This window comes from Microcebus murinus, chromosome 2, assembly GCF_040939455.1.
Source record: "Microcebus murinus isolate Inina chromosome 2, M.murinus_Inina_mat1.0, whole genome shotgun sequence".
NCBI classification, from domain to species: domain Eukaryota; kingdom Metazoa; phylum Chordata; class Mammalia; order Primates; family Cheirogaleidae; genus Microcebus; species Microcebus murinus.
The window spans coordinates 14,798,303-14,822,466 of record NC_134105.1 but is presented as its reverse complement, the minus strand read 5'-3'; the positions used below and the strand labels follow the sequence as shown (position 1 = coordinate 14,822,466).

At 53.6% G+C, this 24,164-nt stretch overlaps 2 protein-coding genes across 3 annotated transcripts in view; both read right to left on the bottom strand.

Annotated features, from left to right (window-relative positions):
- The window catches only part of C1QA (complement C1q A chain), a 383,888-nt gene that overhangs the window by 81,321 nt on the left and 278,403 nt on the right, over positions 1-24,164 (bottom strand). The window lies entirely within an intron of this gene.
- ZBTB40 (zinc finger and BTB domain containing 40) overlaps positions 12,350-24,164 on the bottom strand; it is a 72,572-nt gene continuing 60,757 nt past the window's right edge. For both annotated transcript variants that reach the window (XM_075994841.1, XM_075994845.1), the window contains 5 exons: positions 21,781-21,995; positions 20,409-20,571; positions 19,599-19,685; positions 18,118-18,344; positions 12,350-16,390 (listed from right to left, as the gene is read on the bottom strand). In XM_075994841.1, coding sequence (XP_075850956.1) covers positions 16,196-16,390; positions 18,118-18,344; positions 19,599-19,685; positions 20,409-20,571; positions 21,781-21,995 — 887 coding nt within the window. In that variant the 3' untranslated portion in view covers positions 12,350-16,195. The remainder of the gene's footprint in view (positions 16,391-18,117; positions 18,345-19,598; positions 19,686-20,408; positions 20,572-21,780; positions 21,996-24,164) is intronic.

The following is a 24,164-nucleotide window of genomic DNA, read 5'->3' as shown; positions in this document are numbered from 1 at the left end:
ACTCAGCTATTTGGGCCTGTATCAGGTTGTCACCAAGAACCATATCTCTAGTTGAGGGATGACACTCTAACGGGAGGGCTCCAGGCACATTGTGTTGGTGAGAAGTTATTTTGAGCTGAACTTCTTGGCCTCCCTCAGCCCGCCCTGCACCCCACCCACCCAAGGGATCAGTCCAGTCCACTCTGCACCCCACCCACCCAAGGGATCAGTCCAGTCCACTCTACACCCCACCCACCCAAGGGATCAGTCCAGTCCACTCTACACCCCACCCACCCAAGGGATCAGTCCAGTCCACTCTGCACCCCACCCACCCAAGGGATCAGTCCAGTCCACTCTACACCCACCCACCCAAGGGATCAGTCCAGTCCACTCTGCACCCCACCCACCCAAGGGATCAGTCCAGTCCACTGCACCCCACTCACCCAAGGGATCAGTCCAGTCCACTCTGTACCCCACCCACCCAAGGGATCAGTCCAGTCCACTCTGCACCCCACCCACCCAAGGGATCAGTCCAGTCCACTCTACACCCCACCCACCCAAGGGATCAGTCCAGTCCACTCTACACCCACCCACCCAAGGGATCAGTCCAGTCCACTCTGCACCCGACCCACCCAAGGGATCAGTCCAGTCCACTCTACACCCCACCCACCCAAGGGATCAGTCCAGTCCACTCTACACCCCACCCACCCAAGGGATCAGTCCAGTCCACTCTACACCCACCCACCCAAGGGATCAGTCCAGTCCACTCTGCACCCGACCCACCCAAGGGATCAGTCCAGTCCACTCTGCACCCCACCCACCCAAGGGATCAGTCCAGTCCACTGCACCCCACTCACCCAAGGGATCAGTCCAGTCCACTCTGCACCCCACCCACCCAAGGGATCAGTCCAGTCCACTCTGCACCCCACCCACCCAAGGGATCAGTCCAGTCCACTCTGCACCCCACCCACCCAAGGGATCAGTCCAGTCCACTCTGCACCCCACCCACCCAAGGGATCAGTCCAGTCCACTGCACCCCACCCACCCAAGGGATCAGTCCAGTCCACTGCACCCCACTCACCCAAGGGATCAGTCCAGTCCACTCTGCACCCCACCCACCCAAGGGATCAGTCCAGTCCATTGCACCCCACTCACCCAAGGGATCAGTCCAGTCCATTGCACCCCACCCACCCAAGGGATCAGTCCAGTCCACTCTGCACCCCACTCACCCAAGGAATCAGTCCAGTCCACTCTGCACCCCACCCACCCAAGGGATCAGTCCAGTCCACTGCACCCCACCCACGCAAGGGATCAGTCCAGTCCACTCTGCACCCCACCCACCCAAGGGATCAGTCCAGTCCACTCTACACCCCACCCACCCAAGGGATCAGTCCAGTCCACTTTACACCCCACCCACCCAAGGGATCAGTCCAGTCCATTGCACCCCACTCACCCAAGGGATCAGTCCAGTCCACTCTGCACCCCACCCACCCAAGGGATCAGTCCAGTCCACTCTGCACCCCACCCACCCAAGGGATCAGTCCAGTCCACTTTACACCCCACCCACCCAAGGGATCAGTCCAGTCCACTGCACCCCACTCACCCAAGGGATCAGTCCAATCCATTGCACCCCACTCACCCAAGGGATCAGTCCAGTCCACTCTGCACCCCACCCACCCAAGGGATCAGTCCAGTCCACTCTGCACCCCACCCACCCAAGGGATCAGTCCAGTCCACTCTGCACCCCACCCACCCAAGGGATCAGTCCATTCTGCACCCCACCCACCCACCCAAGGGATCAGTCCGGCCCACTCTGCACCCCACTCACCCAAGGGATCCATTTAGCCCACTCTGCACCCCACCCACCCATGGGATCCGTCGGAGTGGGCACCTGCCAGCTCTCCCCGAGACAGGGAGCTTGGCCTGGCCCTGAGCTCTCTGTCCACCTGTTGTGGCCCTGCTTGACCCAGTCTCCAGAGCCTTCCTGACCCCAGTCCCTGCTCCGCCGCCCTCCCCACCTTGACCCTGGCATGGCTCTTTTCATTGGGTATAATGACTGCCTATTTGCTCATCTGCCCCTCACCAGAGTGTGAGCTTTCTGAGGGCAGTGTCACTTAGCGTGGTCACCTTTGTCCCCAGCACCAGGACCATGTCCTGTCACTGTGTGGCCAAATGCGCGTGTGCTCCCAGCCCCGAGCCTCCCCTCCCTGCCTTAACCTGTCCTTGCTCGCCTTTTAGTATTATCCTCCCGGGATCCTTCAGGACACCCTCTCGCCAATGAATTATCAATCCACAGATATACGGCACATCTGTGCCTGTACTATATGCGCATCTGCTTCATCAGTAAAAAGAGCAAGATTCCGCCCCTCGGCCCCGTAGCCACTGTCCCCCTAGAGAATGCGTGCCCTGACCCGCGCCATGGCGAGTCCCGTGCACTGCACGCCGCACTTGCCAGGCTGACTTAATTGCTTCACCACAGTTAATCACTTCTCGGTGGAACACGAAGACAGCAAAATTGATGTCAGGGCACGGTTGCCGGGCAGGTGGGTGTTCCGGGAGCGGGAGGCCGACACGGATCCCTCCCACGCCGCAGGTGCCCAGCCCAGGGGAGGGTGAGGGTGGAGCACTTAAAGACTAGTCCAAAGTCACTTTACCAATGGAGAGACTGAGGCCGAGGGAGGAACGGGGCGAAGTCGGAGGAGATGAGAGCCTAACCAGACTGCGAGCCTGCTGAGGGGAGACCGGCCGGGCTTACTCAGTCCCGTGTCCACGCCCGGCACCGTGGCTGACACAGGTTAGATGCGCAGGGCATGGTCTCTGCCCCATGCTGAGGTGGGGGTGAGTCTGAGCTGCAGTTCTGGTGATGCCAGAACTGGAACGAAATGGGAACACAGACAGGGTGACCTTTAACACCTCCGACTCCAGACTCGTATATCCCCAACTGGGTAGGAAACAGGTGTCTCAAAATCGCATACCCAACTCAATCCTTATCTTCCCTCTAAATCCTGCCTTCTCAGGGGCGTCCGCCGTGCAGTACGTGGCCACTTCACGCTTCCACCGTCAGAGCAAAAGTCTTGGAAATCATCCTCGAGTCCTCTGGTTTTTCTCAAATCCCACACCCAACCCTCGGCAGGTGCTGGCGGCTCTGCTTGCCCGCCCGGCACCAGTGCCTGGCACGGCTCCCGGCTCGGCTAACACGGAGCCACGCAGGAACGCCTTCTGGTCACAGCCTCATTTTCGTTTTTATGAAACTCTGCTGCGGCGAGATGCTGCAATGGCCCCTTAGGTAACCCCCTCACCACCCCTTGAATGCTCCGCACAGCGGCCGCGGCACCTCTGCTCAAACCCTCCACTGGCCACGTCCTTAGAATGACCTAGAAGGTCCTATGGAATGTGGGCCCCAGCCCCTTTCCTCACGTTACCTCCTACCACTCCCTCCCGTGCCCCCTCTGCTCCAGCCACGCACACAGGCCACGTGTGCCACGCATGTTCCTGCCTCGGCCACGCCCCAGCGTCCCCCTGCCAGGTGGGCTCTGCCCTGGGCACTCACACGGCCACTCCCCCAAAGCCTTCAGGTCTCTGCTCAAGTCGTGTCACCAGCGAGGGCTTCCCTGGCTGCCCCGAATGGCCACGTGGCCTGACAGCCCCTGCACGCCGCCGTGGTGCTCATTGCCTAGCGTGACAAACACTTCGCTCATTCGCTGTCCCTCCCCCAGCGCCTGCTGCGCTGCCCGGCTGCAGCAGTGGCCGGCGAGTGCCTGGGGCGCGAGTGCATTCTAGCAGTTCCGGGACGTGCGAGGGGGCCAGGCTGGGGACGCGCCTGTCTCAGGAAGCCCCGGCACAGTGTCCCGTCGTTCTTCTGCCTCTTCATTTGCTCTTCTCACTCAGTCGCCAGGCGGGGGCCGCATGGGATCGAGACAGGAGCGCAGACAAGCGCCGGGTGATCCTGCTTCTACCATCCACCTGCACGAGTCAGTTCTCGGAGACGGGGAGTGCAACAAGGTTCCAGGGGGGCTGGGGAGTGACTGCTGACAGACACGGGGCTCCTCGGGGTGGGGGCTGGGGGAGATGAGGACACCTAACGGGCACAGAGCTCCCGTGTGAAACGAGGAAAACCTTCTGGAGCGGGATGGAGTAGTGGCTGCACCACCGTGGGAACGTAGTTCAGGCTCCTGAACTTGACACTTAAATATGGTTAAAATCGTAGACTATGATATGCATATTTGACCACAAAAAACGTTTAAAGAAAAAGCCATGAACCCAAACGACTGTGTGCTCATACTGTGGGTTGTACGTGGTACTGGAGGAGTTGGGGAGGCACTTGTGGCTCGAGTGATGGAGGCGACTTTCTGGAGTGGGAGACATGGGATGGGCTTGAGGCTGGGGGAAGCTGGGCGGGCAGAGGCTGGCAGAGGGGTGGACCGGGAGGAGGATGGCCGGGGCCAAGGCCTGCAGACAGGTTGGTTTGGCACCAGGCGTGTGTGCTTGGCTGGGGTACACGTGGTTCCGCTGGGAACCCTGAAGCTCTGTGACCCCCAGTCCAATGTTCTAGGCAGTGGAGACACCACGGTCTGGGTCTGGGCTCCCAGGAAGGCTGATGGGGAAGGGCAGGAGATGGGGCAGCCCGTGGCGTCCAGGGGAGCCCGTCTCCTCAGCCCTCCACACACCTGGGCTCTGGTCTTCATGCCCCCCAGCCAGGCCTGACCCGGGAGACTCAGAGCCCAGAAGCACCGGACCTCAGGCCTTGCCTCTCCCGGTTGGCGCGGAGGCCACAGCCTTCCTGAGGCCAGTGGTGGAGGTCCTGGCAGACCCCCCCCCCCCGCCCTGTTGTCCCATGGGCACCAGAGACTGCGCTACGAGGCACAGTCTCCTCCTACAGCACTGGGCTCTTTGGGGTCACCCACGGGGAAGCTAGTGACAACCACCATTGCGCCCCCCTCTGCCTGGCACCATAGGACGGCCTTCGTGGGCATTATTTTATACTCCTAAGAGGCAGGCAAGTATCATCCTCCCCATTTTACAGACAAGGCTCAGAGACGGTAAGTAGCTGGCGCAAAGTCACAGTGCTGGGCAGGTGCCAGGTTGGCATGTGACCGTCTGACGCCACAGCCCTGTCTGCCTGCGGGCAGCCCTTGGCTCTAGGCTTGCTTCCCCCCAGGGCTGGCGGGGCCACCACCCTCGTGCCCTGCTCTCCTCCTGGCCAGGTCCTTCCCCCAGCTCCAGGGAGCGTCCCTTTTTCAGACCTAGGTGCTTTTGTCACCTGTCCGTGCTAGGGACTCTCACGGCTCCTCCCAGCTGTGCCAGGGCTGGGCACAGTCCGCAAGGCCCTGCCCGCTAAGGAGCGGGGGCGGCGCCGCCCTGCCATGAAAGCTGCCGCAGGAGGCTCTTCTTGGTGCTGCTCTCGGCACCTGCGCTAGCAGCTTGGCCCAGGGAGGACACATTCCCCCCCACTGAGGGAAAGTTCTTCCAATGTCTCTTCCTTGGAACGGGGCCATGAGGAGTGGCTGGGTATTGTGCTCGCAGCATAAAAGCGCCTCCTCACGCCCTTCCCTGAGCACGACCACGTGGCAGCCCACGCCGGGCTCTTCTCACGCAACATCTTGCTCAGTCCTCACAGCCCTCCGGCAGAGGCATCGTTACGGGTGAGGAAACTGAGGCTCAGGTGAGTCGCACACCGTGAAAGTGGCGGTCGTGTCTAGAAGCCTGGTTTCTCCACCACCCATGCTACGTAAGGGATCATACGATGCTGGAGAGGGGCTCTCTGAGGGTATCTAAGTCCACTTGCTGGGGTGGGGCTGAACAGACTTGTCCAGGGTCACACTTGTGAGGCCAGCTTATGAGTGACAATGAATTTGGTTTTCTCATGGCTTTTCCACAATAGTTATCAGAAAGCCGTCAATACACAGGAGGTGATGCTGCCCACTGGGAGCAGCATGCTAGCCTTGCAGCCTGCGCCGTGTGGACAGCAGCCGTGCCTGGACAGCACGCCCAGCCTAATGGCGTCTTCTTGAAGAGGCTGCCTCTGTGGCACTTTCTCATTTCCCTTCCACTCTGGTCTGGAGCTAGTGAGAAACAGGAGCAAGAACAGGGCATTTGTAGTTAAGCCAGTGTGACCCTTCTTGGACAAGTTTCTCTACCTTTCTGAGCCGCCATTTACTCCATGAAATGGGCTAACAGTAACGTCATTGTAGAGTCCGCATCAGATCAGTCAAGATTGAGGGGGAGCCCCGGGCCCACTGCCTGGGGGTGATGGATGCTCCAGGAGGAGTATCAACGCTGATGAGGATGAAGATGGTGGAGGGGAGTGGTGCCATTACTAGCTGTCCGAGCCCACAGCAAGGGGTGGCCTTCATGAATTAAATGAAGTATTCTGAACCTCGCAGCCAACGTTTACCACTCAAGCGCATTTCCCTCCTGACACAGGGCACCGGTGGAAATGCCACAGGCTTTGGAATGTGACAGACCTGGGTTTGAACTCAGGCTCAGCCACTTCCTGTACGACCTTCACCCCCCTGAGCCTCCATCTAGTTCTGAGCTAACAACAACAGCCACCAGCTGCATGACTATTTAAATTAAAATTCCTCAGTGGCACCAGCCACATTTCAAGTGCTCCATAGCCACATGTGACTAGTGGCTCCCACATTGGACCGCAGAGAACAGGCCACTGCCAACACCACGGAGAACCAGACTGGATGGTGCCCACCTGGTGATCAGAACGTGGACGTGGCACCTGAGCTGGGGATGATGCAGATACATGGCCTGGCCCGGGTCAGAGGTCAACAAATGGCAGCTCACGACCCATTCCTGCCGTGAAGACTGCGGCTGCGCCCCAGGCCCCCTCACTCGCCTGGCCTAAGATGCGCTTGTCCTTGCAACGGGGACTCAGTGCTGGGCTCGGCCGTTGTCCCTGCAGTTCTGCTACTGACTCACCATGTGACCGAGTGACAAACTGTCCTGAAACCTCAATTTCTTCCTTTGTAAAATAATAATTCACGCCCCTCCAGCCTCAGAGAACTGCTGCCAGAACCAAGCAGGTGAATGACCGAAGGGGCTCTGAACTACAAGGGACCACCGAGAACACGAGAGACGGCATGGTGGGCTGGGGGAAAGCCTACATTCTGTGTCAAAAACCTGGGCTCCAATGCCACCTCTCGCTAGCTGAGGAGCCTTAAGTGTAAGGCTGAGGTCCTGCACCATCTGAATCCCTTTACTGTAGAAGGGGTAACAATAAAGACACCTACTCTCAACTTTCATGTGACCGTAAGCATCAAAGGAAATCATGTATATGAAAGTATCTGAAAATAGCAGAGCACCATTCAAGAGCAAGGCGTTACAGGGCTGCTGCTACCCACACAGAAAGGAGGGAGGCCAAGCGGGGTCAAGCATCTGCCGCCTTCTCTCTCTCTGTGCTCCGCCTGCGGAAGCCCCCTCTTACCAGTGAGGCCCCTCCTGCGCCAAGCCAACTGGCCACAGTTTGGGACAGAAATGGGGACACCATATGGGTAAGACTACCTGTGCCGTTGCCGGAACAAGACACAACTCCACGGAGGCCGAGTGGCCCAAGGCCTTTGGGCAGCGTCAGATGCAGGAGGCCCCCGTGTTGACGACAGGCCCCCTGGGCTCCCAGTGCCCTGGTCGGAGGCGTCTGCAGGCCCGGCTCTACCCCTGGTTCCAGGGCTGGGCTGCTTATACGCGATGTCTCCTGGGCACCAGCCACGTGCTGACACCAGGGAAATGGCCTTGGGCAGACGGCTAGGAGGCCCTACCCAGGTCTCACCGTCTAGACTGCCCTTTTTCATCTTCTCACCCACAGAAGCGCACCTTACCTGAGTTTGGAAGCACCCTGTGGGGTCTCTGCAGTGCGGCAGGGACCACCCTGGAGCTCTGGGCCCCCTGATAACATGACTTGAGTACTTGCTACGCCACAACCCGTATCAGAGCCTTCTTTGCGTTACTTTTAATCTCTACAGTTACCCTAGGAGTTTTTATTACCTCCATTTTACAGACAAGAGAATCACAATAAGGAAAAGTTAACACACCCAAAGTGACACATCTAACAAGGAACAGAGCAGGGATTTGAACCCACAGCTGAGTAACTCTCCAGCTGGGCTCTGCACCACTACACTTTATATTGTCTTCTGATGCCATATTTTCCAATACAATGGTTGCTGTTCTGGAAAATGCTTTTCCTTTAGGAGCCCTGGCCTGAGTCAGAGAAGCCAAGATGCCTCCCAGGGCGGCCCGGGTCAGGGATGCCCTGCACACCGTGCCAGGCGCCGTGCCGGGCTCGGCTGCCCACGAGGGAGCTCGGGGCGCTGCGGCCATGCTGCTCTCCTGGGAAGCGTCCCCAGGGGGCTGTCAAGTCTTGACTGAGGACTGGTCAAACTGTGAGGAGTGCAGGCATCTAAAAAGTGACAGGCCCCAGGCTACTAGTCCCAAAGCAAGGCAAAGGACGTGGCTCTTTCTGCTACTAGACACACATTTCCAGCTGATGAAAGCAGAGGTGTAGGCCCATCGGGCCGTCTCGGAGGCTGGATGGGGAGAAAGAGAAGGCAGAGAGAACAGGGAGGGGGTCTTGCTAGCAGCTATGACAACGGTCCAGGTGTGACAGACAAGGCTGCTCGAGGCATGGAAAGTACGGATAAGACATATTTCAGGCTGATTAGGTATTAAACAAGAAATGCTTTAATATATTATAGTGTGGTATTTAACATCAAACTCTGGAGCCAGGCAGCTGGGTTCGAATCCCAGCTGTGCCGCTCACCGGCTGTGTGGTGACTTCACTTCTCTGGTGTTGGTTTCCTCATCAGTAACACAGGGACAATGACAGCACCTACGTCACACAGTTGGTGCTATAATTCTAAGAGTTAAGAACCACTTAAAGCCCCTAGTCCAGTATCCAACATGTGGTAAGCACTTAATAACACCAATTATCAATTATGAGAATATTTCTAAAAAATGTTAATCCTTCCCTTGTTCCCCCCACCCATGAAAAAAAACAAAACCAACCAACCAAACAAACAAAAAGCCCACAGCATTTATACGTGCCATGAGCGTCAGGCCTTGAGTCTGGACTGGCATGGGTGTTTTTGGTACTTGTTTCTCATATCTAACCCTTCCTGGCTAACTAGGCTGTAAGTCCCCAAGGAGCAGGAGCTGTGTACCATTTTAGCCTGGAAGTAGGACCTTAGGGACTCCCAGAGCTTCAGGTCTAAAACACCTGTGCAACCAAGCCACCTGATGTGTCAGGCTAACTGTCTGGATGCACGTGTGTGTGTGCGCATGTGTGACGCACAGCTCTTGCCCTTGAAGGGTCACAGTTTAGCGAGGGCGGATCTTAAGTCATCCTGTGACAATCTAATAATCCCATGCTCCCAGACCCACATGCGCGCTCACTTGACATCTCTCCCCCGCGCAGAGTTGTACGTGCATGCACAGCTACCCTCTTCCTCTGCTCCAGCCCTGGTCGCTCTGGAAACACTGGCTTTGGTCTGGACCCTGCGTGGAGCACAGAGGTTTCAACCTTAACTGGAACGAAAAGCTGTTCAGTCCTGTGCCAGCCCCATGGGCGCCTTCCCCACCCCCTGCCCATTTTTATCAGACCCTCCTGATGGCAGGGCTGTGAAACCGCCCCTGGAGGGGGCTGTGGGTGCCTGCACTGACCTTGTCCTGATGTGTTTGATCAGCTGTTTCTGGCCTGCGCTGGGGGAACCAGCGCAAGAAGAGCCGGCAGGAGTGTGTTTGATCAGAGCAGCTGGGAGCGGCGGGCCGGCTGGCTGCTCTTAGCCTTCTGCTAATCTCCTCTCGGAGGGCAAAGAAAGGAGGATGCTCTGATAGACTAGCACGCAGGTAACTTGGGAACAGCTCACTGATCGGAGAGAGATGTGGCAGCTGGGTTCTCCCTGAACGGAAAAACGAGGCAGCAAGGAGCACCGCCTGGTTCCGACTGCGCCTCTATGTGCCCAACGGAGCGCCCCGCTCTCGGACAAACCGAGACGGCAAGTGTGCTCCTGTCCTCAAGCTGTTTAGAATCCAAAATGAGATGAAGCTGTGGGAGAATCGCTTGAGGCCAGGAGTCAGCCTGAGCAACACAGGAGACCCTGTCTCTGCAAAAAAAATTTTTTTAAGATTTAAGGCACAGCATAGATCACTGCATACCTAGGATGTCAACTGTGTGGTACGTGGATTTGAGAATTCCCAGAATGCAGATTTAGGGGCCCCTGGGGAAGTTCTTTCTCTGAGACGGAACTTGGGATTCCAGCAGCGCACACGACCTGACCAAGTGCCAACTCTCCCTGCCTCCCAAGGTTGGGGACACGAGGGGAGCAGACAGAATGCTAGCATATTCCTTCGGCTGGAAACAGCGCATGCAGAGCACACGGGACATGGCTGCAGTCTTCCTGTCTGCAGCGGCAGGCAACATCTACCAAGCACCCACCGAGCACTGTCCAGTTCCAAGTATGCACACATACGAAGGGCTTGGTGGGCATGGGGCCTACACTGGCGCAGCCCTGGGTGACAGGACAAAAGCCAGAGGCACGAGAAAAAGCCCAAAGAATGTTCCTGAGGAAAAGGTGAGCGTGGTTTCTATGTCCCCTTCTCAGGAAACCCCGAGTCCTGAGATGCTTCCCCATGAGGAGTGAAGTCCCTTGGTCTAGGACAAGTCCACACAGAGCCATAAGCCACTTTTTTTTTTTTTTTTTTTTTTTACTCCAAGCACATTCCTGAGCATGAGCTCATGGAGAGTAAGATAAACAGCGGATGCTAGAGAGGCTAGGGGAGGCCAGAAATCGTCGCACACTCATTTTTCCCATTTCCCTTGCTCTCGAGGCTGTGTTCCCACCTGACAGTCCAAGGTCTGTGCCTTCACTCAGGTGTGACTCCCCAGCTATGGTGCCAAAGGGTGCTGAGAGCCCCTGCTCCGATCCCGGAGGTCCTGCTCCCCTCTTATTCCTGCTCACTCTGGCCGGGGGCCTGGGGTTTACTTCAGTGCAGCCCAGATGTTCCTGCCCTGGTTTGGGTGCCTCTGCACTGGCTTCCGGGTCTTCCTGGGGTACATTGGGCACCCTGCTTTCCAGGCTTCTCTGCCCTGGCTCTTCCCTAGGTCCTGTTAAAGTATTACTAACATTAACAGCATCGTTTACCAGGCACCTGTACTCTGTCGGGCATTTTGTAAATGTTACATTTTCTCCTCACAATCACTGTTCAGACAGACTCACCAGGGTCATCCGTCTACTAAGCGGTGGGGCTGGAGGCAGGCACCTTGCCCAGGCCTGAGATCACTGATTCCCACGGAAGCCCTCGGTCCATTCCCCACCTCTGCCTAACCCCGCCAGCCTGCAGCAGCACCGTACATGCCCGCCTTCATGGCTGGGGCCTGGCTGTACATTATGATTGCCCCTTGTGGCCGCCAGGGACACTCTCAGGACTACTGCCCCAAATGTAACTCGGACAGCTGCAGCCTCTCTCCAAAGACACTGCTTAGGCAGAGGGCATCCCCTCACAAAGGTGCCTGTGGGCTCTGCACAGGGGCCACTGTGCTACTGCAGGATTGTCCCAGGAGAAGTGAGCACAGAGTCTCCGCCACTCCCTGCTTTCCCGGGCACAGGGCTGACCTCGGCTTCCAGGGCTGCAGGACACGATGCACCTCCTCTTGTCTTACATGCTGGGTTCTTCCTGCAGAAATTATGTACATCCTATCTGTGTGTCTCTCTTGTTTCCTTGTTGGCTGCCAGCGCTGTGACATTTTCAGCTGTTCACTGGGATAGGTTTCTGCTTATTTTATAGCGATCTGCTCAGCACTTTGTGCTCTGGGGGCAGTTGAGATTTAAGGGATAAATGAAAAGCGGTGGGCACTATAAGGATCCCAAAGGATTCAGAGTGAGGAAGAAGAGAGACACATAAAGGTATAGAATGAACATTCTACCGACAGAGAATGCAGGGAATGGCTGACCAGTATGCAAAGGACTTTATTAATACCAACTAAATTCATTAAATCCAGGCTTTTAATTCATACTGCAATACTGTGGGTAAGTACATTCATTTTCCCCATTGTATGGCCGGGAGCGGGGAGCCAGAGAGGGTAAGCACCTCACCCAAAGTTGCACAGTTACACGGTGGCACAGCTGGAGGTGCCCAGGTCAGACACCAAAGCCTGTGCTCTGAAACCCGGCCCCACACTCACTCCCTGGAAAGAGGGTTCAGGAAATGAGATTCCATAAGATAGGAGGGTCCCCTTCCACCCTAGGCCACGATGGCCTGAAGACACACAATGACCCCCAGGAAGTCTGTGCCCAGCTGACATCTGCCCAGAACCAATGAGGACGCAGGTCTATAACATCACAGCCTTTTTGAAACTCAGAGAGCACAATGTTTTTCAAAGTACATATTTTATTTATACAGATTAGTGCAAGTTGAACATGAATATGGTTTGTAATGCAATTTACACAGCATCATGTGGGGACTGGCTGTCCTGACCATGGGCGGAAGCAGGGGAGACTGGCCTTGGTAAGGAAACTACGAACATTTCCACAATTTAGAAGTAATCTAAATTAGCCCAGAGAATGACTTTTTTCCTCAACAATGTACTCCAAAAGTACAGACAGCTTCTCCCTTCCTTACAGGCCGAGCCGCAGTGGCAAGTTTCTGAGTGTCAGCCGTGCTTCCAAGCTTTTGCTAAGCCCACCATCCCCAAGGTTTCCATGGCAACAAAACAACGATCAATTTGCCTCTGACACTCCCTTCACCCCCAAATCTTTCTTTTATTCCCCTTTTCCTCCTACCTCCCAGTATCTCTGGGATACGCTAGGCCAAACAGAACAGGGCAGGGCGGCTGCTTCCTCCCTCGGGAGGACTGAGGAAAGCACCCCAGCACCACCTTCATCATGGGCCAGCTGCCAGCCCACCTTAATAGGGACGCTGAGTGTGTCCCTAGCACCACCTGCCCACTCTGTGTACGGACAGCAGTTTCTGCCACCCCTCTGCCATTCTCAAGCACGTGAGATTTAAAGGCACCCTCACACACCGTCAGGATGTCACCAGCCTCTGGTGACTACAACGCCAACAGCCCCTGGGGTGAGAGAGGAACTCAGGGCCCCGCTCACGCTCCCCCCCCACCCCCCGATTCTGGGAGTCCCACCTGGCTGAGCCTGCAAGAAGAGAATGGAGAACTTGTCTCTCCCTTCACTGCCTGTCTGACGACCTCGTCTTGTCCCTCAGCCTGTGAGCATCGGGGCCCTGGCCTGAGGGGCGATGCAGGCAAGCCAGAACACTTCCTCTTCAGGAGGCATGAACCACCAGGGGGACCCAGTACTCATACTACAGAACCTGGTACCCACGGGGCTCAGAGTTTTCCCAGCACAGCTTCTGAGACAGAAGAGACAGGCTTAATAAAATAAATGAGTAGAGACCTTTGTCTCTGCCCCTCTGATTCCAGGTTCGGCTCACATCCTTAGACAGTAAGAGTCTCATCTTCCTGCGGTAACCCTTTTTCTCCTGAATGACCTATCTGCTATCTCACTTACCTGCGATCCCAGTATTCCCACAGAGGCAGACTCCGGTTTGCAATCTGCCTGCTTGTCCTCCCTAGCACTGGATCATGAGCTCTGGGAGCAGACAAAGTCTGGGGATCCACTGAACAAATCCATGTGTTCCAAGAAGCCCGCAGACTTCTCCATGCCACCACAAACGGCCCAGAGCTCAGCCCGGAGACCACGAACGAGGGCATGGAACAAGCAAACAGACATGGGGGCCGTAACGAAACAAGTGGTGTGGGCTAAGGACACCACATTAGCAACGTCCTCTGTGGCAGCAATTCTCCAGGGTAGAAGTGGAAAAAGGAATAAAATGGCCGAGTAGAACTGGGAAAGGTCTTGCCGATAAAATCCACGCCTGGGCTTCTCTAGAGAGGGACACTGTAGACTCGCAGTTGGCCCACGCAGAGGCCTGCTCAGAGCAAACACTTGATCTAGGACGGACCTTCCGCTCATGCTTGACCAGGACCAGCACGGCGTGTGCCTCCTCCTACGGCACGTGCCCTGGGCAAGCGCGTCTGGGGGCCCTGCAGCACGCGTGGCTTCTCTGCTCGCTCTCAGCCTGGCACGCTGCAAGTCACAAGTGTCCTGCCACGATCTGGGTATCTACCAGAAACCCGAGAAAGCTTCTCAGTATTTGAAAGGATCTGACCCTTGGGTTTAAAACTTTCAGCTCTCTTTATTCAGAAGATTTTTTTTTTTAAAATCACTTTCTCCTATAAGCCCTCAGCACTTGATTTTATGTTTTGGCTGGAAGAAGTTTTAGTGATGCTCACTGCAGTTCCCAGCCACCACCCCCTGGCTCGTAAAGAGCTGCATCCTCGGCCACCGGGCCTGGCACCAACGCCCCGTCAACATGTGCCACCCACTGTCTTTCAGTGGGCCTTATCTGATGCCACAGGCAGAGTCAGTGCCACTTTGCCACTTGCAGATCAAGAGCTCTCCCGGTCTGACAGCTCACAGGACTGAAAAGGCTTAAGAAGACAGGGACAGCCTTGGTAGAAACAGTGAGGCCTTCACATGGAGGCAAAGTCTTAAAGGTTTGAGCACCATCTTCTGGTCAGCTTTTGGCTTCTGTGGCTGACTCTCCTTTAAAAATTTCATTCGGTGCAGAATGGGGAGAGCCCTGAACTGTCAAGCTCAAGTGATCTGCATATCAGCAGGAGGACAGGCCCGAGCTGCCTAGAGCTGGAACTTGTGGTGGAAACCATCGGGCGGCTCACACAAAGCCAGTCTGGATGGCCAGCCAGAGAACATGCTGGTCGGTGTTCAGGTTCTATGTTGTGCTCTTCTAGCAGGGTACGACCTGAGTGTGTGGCAGCGATAAAAGCTCCAAGCACTGAAGCCCTTGCCTCCGTAGAGGCAACGAGCTTGGAAAGAAGGGGGGGGGGGCTTATCTCCGCCAGTGCGGCTTGGGGGCGAGTGACCAAAGGGGGCACGCCCCTCCGCAGGGGTCAAGCCGTACAGCGTGGCAGGAGCCCCGCCTGGTATGTAAACACCGCACCAGCAGATTTCCACCTTTTGGCATGGAAGGAAAAGAAGATAAATGCTAGTCATTCTCTCCAAACGGCGGGAACCTATATCCATCTAATTGCACTTCATAATGGATTCCACAAACCATTAATTATCAGATTATATTTTAGGAACTGAAGATAAAATGCTTTGTGAAATTCAGACTCCAAAGGATCGCTGGCCTGCAGCAAGTGTGGCAGCCGGGGGGAGCACAGACAACAGGCCACTCCTTAGGCACGGATGCTGGTGGCAGAGACGGAGCCAGGGTGACTGTGGCCGACAGGACTGCCTGCCAGTGCCACTTCGTTAGCTACGTCACATGCTCCGGAGGGAGCAAGCCAAGCCTCCAGGTAGGGCAGAAGTGTTAGTTAGCCTTTGATTAGAGGAAGAGGATGACGCAGAGGGGATGTAAAAACCAGCCCTCAGGTAACGAACACCATGAAGAACATCCTGGAAAGGCAGATTCTTTGCAGCTGGACACCTCTCCAAAGGCTTTGTTTGGGGAAAGGCCGACAATGGCCATGGCGGGACTAGGCATGGAGACGAGGGCTTTCTGCATTGTTAACATGGCTGCCTGCCCCACTGCCACCACCAGGGGTGTGGGGCGCAGCCACTGGGTACAGGGGACCCGAGTAGAGAGGAGGACGACAGGAGTTAGCAAGGGGCCAAGTACGCTCAAGGCCGAGGTCCCTGGACGTTCTGTTGGCACTTCTTTATTTTTCAGTGGCCAGAGGCACCGGCAGCGTTTGCCCCCCCACTTTGTGGGCCAAATCTCAGTTAACTGCCATCCTGCTCACTGGGTGCTGTCAGGACATCGCAGCCCCTTGGCTGCCCTGGTCACCAGCTCCCATCCCAGGGCTCTTTCAGACTCTGTTTCAGAAGCTGTACTTTACGTGGGGATGGACAGTGTCACCCAGGCTAAAGCCTCGGGCCTGTGGGGAAAGAGGCTTGTCTGCCACGAAGGATGGTGGTGGTGGTGGTGGTGTTGGCGGCTCAGACACCATTGGTTCTATGAGAACAATGAAGCTTCTTTTATCCAAGTGAGACGGTTTTGGCTGCTGCTAAGCTAAGGTGCTCACCGCTCAGGACAGCCAGGGACAGAAGGCAGGGGCAGGCTGCGGAGCTTTCTCCCTGGTGCAAAGGCAGGAACCCCTCCACCGGACGAGCAGCACTCACTTGGCCTCACCGCAGATCAGGGTCACGGTGCCGTCCAGCAAATCCTCCACAGTCACCGCCACAAGCTCAGAGCTGGTCTGAGACGTCTGCGAATCCGGCAACGTCACAAACACCTGCGACCCTGCAAGCTGGGTCTCCTCCAAAGTGATCACCTGCTCTGCCGCGGCCACTGGCTCTGGGGTGTGGATCACCTGAAAGGGAAAGAGCAGGAGGCTGCTCTGGGCAGTGTTCACGACAGCTCCCCAGAATTCACATGGTTTTCATCTCATGCCGTAATGATGATATTTATGTTTTCACCTGAGGAGAGCAATTACATGTGCCTAATGGGAAGAGGCAAGTCTAACACACCAGTGATGCAAAAGAGAAGGCAGGCAAACAATTTAAATAACTCTGTGCCCTAAATTGCTATAATTTCACTCAGTACGCCATCTCGGGGCGCGCGGACTCTGTGATTACACCCCGGTGAACGCTGGCTCCGCGTCTCACACTGGGTTTTCCCGTCTCGAGGATGACACTGCAGAAGTCAGTGCCGTGTGAGGGGAATGCTACTGAAGGTGGACAGTCTCACGACTGAAACACAGAAATGGGGTGATCTACCAGAAGCCCAGGGTGGCGTCTCTGGACCTGGCAGGCTGACAGCCTTCCCTGGAGGCTACCTGGGGACAGAGCTGAGGAGGAAAGAGAGTGGAGGAACCGTGACGTCTATGGACTCATTCTCGGGGCTCACCAGGCCGGCAGAGCAGGCGCCCCCTCCCTTCCGTCCTCCGCAGGCCTCTTACGCCCTTCCACGTCTGCAGGATCTGTTACAGGTGACCTTCCCAGCTCGAGGAGAGCTGCTCTGTGGTTAGGCACACCCAGTTCCTGCCCGAACCTCCAAGTGATGCTTCAGATCTGCAAACCCCAGAACCGCCTGATGCCCTCGACATCTTTGAACCGGTGTGCCTTGGAGACACAGCCACATCGCTCTTGAGAACCAGCCCAGCGTGCAAAGCTGGCACAAGCCAGGAAGCCCAGCTCGGCACCTTCTCAGTGCTAGGGAGCACGGAGATCAACTGTGGTGCTCATGATTATCCAGGATGCTGGTTTTCAAACTGTCTTTCCCTTTTAGAAATGGGATCACCTGCTTTGTTCCCAGAGGACATATTCCCTAATATATAAGAACCCTAAAATATATAAAAATGATAAGAGCTAAGAGCAGAGCAGCTCTGGTGCTACGGCAGCAGGAATGTGACTGGGGTCCTGCCTGCCTGACTTCCCCTCTGCCCCCCGGGGGTGCACACAGTTTATCAGTGATGGATCTATGCAACAGGACAATGGGATAATGCAACAGAGTAAAACCTCAGTCTGTTTACAGCTCCTCTCCAGCCTACCCACAAATCACTGACAATCGACAGGACTGAGTCTCTTTCCCTTTCCTGCCCAGCTCCTCTGGAGAAGATGGGAAGAGTAAAAGAGGATCAGGGAAACAAAGAGAGGCTGGATCGAGCTCTGTCCTGAAGCCCGGGAAAAGTGCGAGGCCTAGACACGTGCCAAGTGTACTACATCCAGCGCAGGAGCCACCCAAGTGTTCAACTGCAGTGGTCCCTGCCCAGCAAAGAATGCATGTGTCCTCTCAGCGTTTCCTGCAACTCTCATTGCATCCCACAGTGTTCCTCAGAAGGTAGGTGAGTGTGTGAATTGGGATGAGGAAACCAAGGCAATTGCTTCTTTTGGAATTCGTGTTCCAGGCTCTCTCTACCTAGGTGCCATTTTGCATGAGACTACCAGAAGGCTAGAGTTCTCTGACCTGTTTGGTAAGAGGCCAAGAGAGACTCTCTACAAGATCCCCAAAGAGTAAGGACGGTGACACAGAGCCACCTCTAGAGAAGCCTCAGGATCCCCATGCCAGCATTCTGTATAGCGGAGGCCCCAGAATCACCTGCACCACCTGGGAGGCCGCTGCCTGGGTTTCAGTGCCCATCACCTTTGGGTGCTCAGATTCCAAGTGGCTGTCAAGCTGGGCCTGGGAGGTGAAGAGTTCCCCACAGAGCTCACAAGGGAAGGTGCTCTCCGACTGCTTGAAGTGCTCCGTGGTGACGTGGTGCTGCAGGGCTCCAGGGAAGCGGAAAGTAGCCGCACAGTACAGGCACCTGAATGGCTGGGACCCTAGAGGAGGGGAGAGAGAAGGGACGGGCTGTGGTGGAATGACTGAGCGAAACTAGAGCAGGGAGAGGTGAGAGGAAGGAGCAATGGGGATTGACGCAGAGAGGCAGATCCAGGTTTTGTGGGACCTGAAGCTTGTACAACTGGGGGGGGGGACTTCTTTAACAAAAATAATGTAAAATGACAGATACAGAACTAGACACAGAACCCTGGAAGAGTCCCATGCAAGCGAGGGGCCCTGACACTGCAGTTTCATTAACATTAGATTCAGGCTAAACCTGTCCTGCTGAAGCCCATTATTCATTCAGCTGTAGATAATGATGCTGACGATACTGTATTTCATCAATTCTAAGAAGTACATTTTAATATCTCTGAAATAGGATCAATGGCACCTTACGACTGCTGTGGGCTAGGCGGCAGTCGGGTGCAATTGTCAACGCACGTACGAACATCAAAAGTGGCAGCATCAAGACTTGCAGAGTGAGTGCCCATGGCTTGGAAGAAAATCCCTAAGACGGGAATGATGCATGTTTTTAACTCACAGGAACCAAATGGCTTAGAAGGGAGGAAGTAAGTGATGAAAGTTCAGCTACATTCCCAAAGCAGGAATCAAAAGTAGACTAATTTTACATAACACTCAAAAACCAAAACCAGCAGCCTCAGTTCTTTGATGGAATCTCGTACTGTGTGCGCTCCATCACCAGTGCTCTTGATGGCACACCAAACAGTGGGGAAAACACGCACGTTGACAATCTGAACTGAGCGTTGCTCCAAGGAGCTGGGTTCTTCTCTCCTCATCGATTTATTTCTTGTGTCTTTCCTTTTTATGTACACAGAATGACATGATAAAAATTTATGTCAAATTAAGTCCAAAACGGCACTTAGAATAACCCATGAATTCTAAGTGATGAAAAAGCACAGTTTAAGTGGCAGCAGTTTTTCTTAATGGTTCATTAAAACTGGAACATCTTATAATTGGCATTTTATTTATTTTTAACTGGCATTTTAAATTTGATGAAATATAGCATTAACAACAACACTCATAGCTAATGCTTAAGAGATCTTACTGGTGCTAGGCCTTCAGTTTTTCACATTACTCTATGAGACAGGTACTATACCTATTCCCATTTTATAGATGAAGAAACTGAGCCACAAGTCACTGAAGTGACTTGGCCTGGGTTGCAGAGCTGTGAGCGGTGGAGATGAGATTCACACCTGGGCAGTCTAGCCTAGGAGCACGCTAGAGGTAGCACTGACCTGAATGTTGGCACTTGACGTGAACCTGCAGCAACGCTGGCGTGGGGAAGAGCTCCTTACACTGGTCACATTCATGGAATTTCATATCTGTGAAACGCATACAGAGAGAAACGGTAGGAAAGAACAAAATGACGGCTCTCCAAGGCTGCAGAGTAATAGGGCTGGGAGTAGGGGTGATGGCTAATACTTAGCAAGCATCTACCAAGTGCCAGGGAGCTTATACCCATGGTATATTCAAATGATCTAGTGGCAGAGAGTATCAGATCTGCATCCAGACTGCCTGAATGCAAAGAAAGATGCTGTGAGAATGAAAAGAGAAAATGCATATGAAGTGCTTCACACAGTGCCTTGCACATAGGAAATGCTCTGCAACTGATAGCTGTTGTGATTATCCCCAAATTTACTAGCAAGGTGGGTGTAATGACTGCCATTCTGAAGAGAAAGAAACAGGCTCCGAAAAGTCACTTGTCAAGGTCGCACAGTTACAGCTGACAAGTGTTGCAATCAGGATTTCTACCCAGGCCCGCCTACCCCCAGAGATGGCCCCTACCCATGCGCCATGACTGGTTCTCACTCAGGGGCTGGCAGGAGCTTGTGCTGCTTTAGGTTTCCAGGTCTGGGAGAACCACTGCCACGGAAGCTGCTGCTACTAACGGACCAGTGTTGCAGCCTTCAGGTGTGCTGGGGCAGAACAAGGGCAATTCCCAAAGCACACCTCGCTGGAGTACAGGAAGTGAGGCTTTCTGGACAGTCCCCCGATGCCATGTCATCAAGCCCTCCCGCTCTCCGGCCCCCACTCTCTTACTTTACCTGCATGCTCTGCTTTGATGTGCTTCTTGTGCTCAATGGTGTTGGGAAAGGTTTTGTCACACGAGCTGCACTGGAGTGACGAGAACTTGGAAGACCGATGGTTCTGAGCAGCAAACACATCAGGGTGGTGGGTCCGATTGTGGTACCACAAACCAGACAATTGCTGCAGGGAATTTGGCAAGGCAGGCGTTAGGTTTGAGCAAAGTTCCAGTAAGCTGGAGGACTCACAAGGCCCTCATGAGAGAGACAAACACATTCTCAAGTAGGCTTATGGATCTAGAATCGTACTCTCTTACCCATCACACCGAGTGCTGATGTGAGGAGTGGCTGGTGCTGGTGGGAACAAGGCTGTGTGTTCACTGAGAGGCCACCACAGGACAGGGCTCAGGCGAGTCCTTCACACAGCCTCACTCCTCACAACGAGCCTATAAGGGAGGTGTTAGCATCTTTCCAGTAGGTGGAAGCTGAGGCACAGAGGGGTTGGATGACTAATCACATAATTAGTGACTAGTAGGACCAGGATTCAAACCTTGGCCTTCCACCTATAACATCTGAATTCTTCACTACCGAGCTGTATCCCACTGCTTTCCAGAGGCCTGGGGGTCCAGCAGAGCAGCCTGCTGGAGGAGAACATGCTGTCTCTGCCCCATAAGCAGGTGTCCCTCTCCTTCCCAGGCTCCAGAGCAACATTGAGAACACTCTCCCTAGAATTGGATGGTCTCCTAGAGCTCACACCCAGGTCTCGGTTCTGTAACCCTAATGTTACAGCACAGGCCTGGCACAATGTTCGTTCTGAAATTAGCTGTTATGCTTCTCTGCCTACACCCAAATCTTATAGATGCTAGCGATGACCATTCTTTTCCCTGTGGTTTTAGAATTTCTGATAAATGTGGCTTCTTTTTAGCTCTATATGTGGTTTCACTTTAATTACATGCCAAATTCTAAGGTTAAAAAGCCAAGCCCTTCACTGGAAGTTAAAAAAGACAAACAAACAATAATTGTGTTGAATAAGATAATTCCAGGCAGTATTACACTGTCCATTGTCATTCTCATGTCCCTCGACACATGGGGTCGACGGGTCCTACAGAACGTGAGCATGGAGGGAAAAGCATATTCAGTTCAAGGCAAGGCTAGAATAAGAGGAGAGCTGTAAGACCTCTCCGCTCCAATTCAAGCTCCCCCACTGCATCACTCTGACCAGATTGCCTCAGAGAATGGGAACCACAAGCCACATTCTTTGTGAGAATCAGACAATTGTCACCCCCTGGGTTCAAGATGTGATGCACAAGCCACAGACTCGGGAATCGGGGAAGCTCAAAGGGAGAGCAGGTCAGGGACTGGGGTGGGAGCTCGCAGCGGCACCCGAAGTCACCTGGTAGGCCTTGTTGCAAATCCCACAGCTGAAGGGCTTCCCTCCGACGTGGGTCACCATGTGCCGCTCCAGCATGGAAGGGGCACTGAAGATCTTTCCACACGTGGGGCAGGGGTGGTACTCCTTGGAGTGCACCTCGTGGATGTGCTTCCGGTGATCCTGCAGAGTGGGGAAACTCATCCTGCATTTCTTGCAATCATAAGGATCTTCTATGTCTGGTTTCATGAGAGACATCCAGGAGAGGAGGCAGAGAGAGAAAAACACCATAAGCAGCAATCAGTGACACGCTGGTTTTTGTGTACAGCAGCAGATTCAAGACTCTGCTTAGATATCACACAGGGTCACAGACTCCAAGACCAGAAATCAGTGCTGGAGTGATCTAACTAACCCTACCTTTGTCCCAGGAGGTGGGATTCCGCCAAGATTTTAGAATTAACCACCTTTGCAGCGTCAAATAGCTTAGATCAACTCCTCATTTTACATCTTGTAAGTTAAATCCCATTTTATTCCTTTCCAGGGAGTATCACCCTTGCTCTTCCTGTTTGCAATGGGCCTTCTGAATTTTCTACTTCTCTGCAGAGATTTCCAGCACACTCTGCTTTGTCATCAGTGCTATGACTAGAGGAATGTTTCCTTGTTTCTTACTTTAGCGTCAACAATAAGCACATTCGCATAGATGATCTTTAATGAGTGCTCTATGACAGGCATATTTTAAATACTTTATGTATATTAACTCACTTAATCCTTCTAATAATCCTATGAGTAGGTTCTATTATCTTCCCTATGTAGCAGATTAGGAAAATCAAGGTTTAGAGTGTAAAGTTAGTACCTTGCCCAAGGACACAACTAGGAAATGGCTGAACTGGGTTAACAATGCAGCTCTCATTTCCAAGCCCATGCTCTGAACTACATGTTTAATTGGATAAGACAATTCTTGAGTGAAACCTCAAAAATAAAAGCTTGCATTGATGAATTCTTCATTTGCCATCCTTATGGCAGGAAACTTTGGTATTTTTCTTAAAACAATAGAAAGTGAAATGTTTTAAGAGTAAAATCCTTTGCCCACAAGAAAGGCCCAACCCACAAGCTTAATCTCACGCATACACTGATTCAGATTAATTTAGGAACTCTGACATGCAGCGGCACTGACTGCAACTAGTAGGAATTCTGAGAGGCAACTAGTTTGCCTGTGGACATGAATTCTTGGGATCTCAGTTTTACGTTGTTTTTTAAAACATTTTGATGCATTTTCATAAGCAATGACATGGTCATACGAAACATACAAGGAACAGGACAGAGGGGATCACGTGCTGAGCCTGCCATGGATGGTATACTCTAGGGAGTGGCAAAGTATTCTGGGTCCTTTCCATTCTGAAAATTAATCATGTTCTGCCCCTTTCTTGACTCCCACGTAATGCTACAAGGAAAGGAAGACTAAAACGGAATGTCATTTAAAGAGGTCAAGAGGACATCAAAATCCAAGCCAAATCTCACTCATCTGTAAGTCTATTGTAACTGGGGTTTTTTGGACAGACTTGTACACTCCTTAGGGGGTTGGGGCCACCCTTTATACTCCTCCTGTACCACCCAGTGACCAGCCACATATTGGGGACACAGGAGCTCTGGCAAAGTCCTTGCTGGCTGGCTGATGACAGACTTGGATATGCTGCCACAAAGCATGTTTGGAGACACTGTATTTGCCAACAGCTAGAAACTAGTGTGTGGAAAAAGGGCATGTAACGTGCATGGCATGCAAAAAAGACAAGCTTTGATGGTGACAAATGGCACCTGAGAAGATTGCTCTTGCCACCAATAATAATATCTGGCATTTACTGAGCATTTCCTGTATGTCAGGCATGGAGCTTCATGCTTTACATGTGATATCTCACTTAATTCTCACAATAATCCACAGTGGTGGCATTATTACCTGCTGTAGTTTACAGAAAGGGCATAAGAGGCTTAGAATGGTAAAGAAATTTGTTTAAAGTCTCAAGGAAAGTAAATGGCAGGGTCAAGATTCCAGTCCAAGCCTGTGTGATTTCAGAGTGCAAGCTCTTAACTCCCCTGCTGTGCTGTGCTGATTACACTCCTGCTGCAACAAGGGAGGCTGAAGAAAACGTGATATGGCCAGCCAAATGCCACACTGGCGACTTCCTGAAGCTACAATGAGGAATCACAGAATTCCTTTTACCTTCCTGTGTGTGTGTATGTGCATGTGTGCCGAATAAAAGTGTCTGTATCAGTTCTGGCAGAAGGGGACAGCGCTGGGGTCAGACTCTACTAATTGGGTGAAATATAACGGCATTCGGAAGAGAATGCTGGGCAGGAGGCTTTTAAGGGAACATGACCAGGGACCACTTACTTCCTCAGACATTAACTCAGAA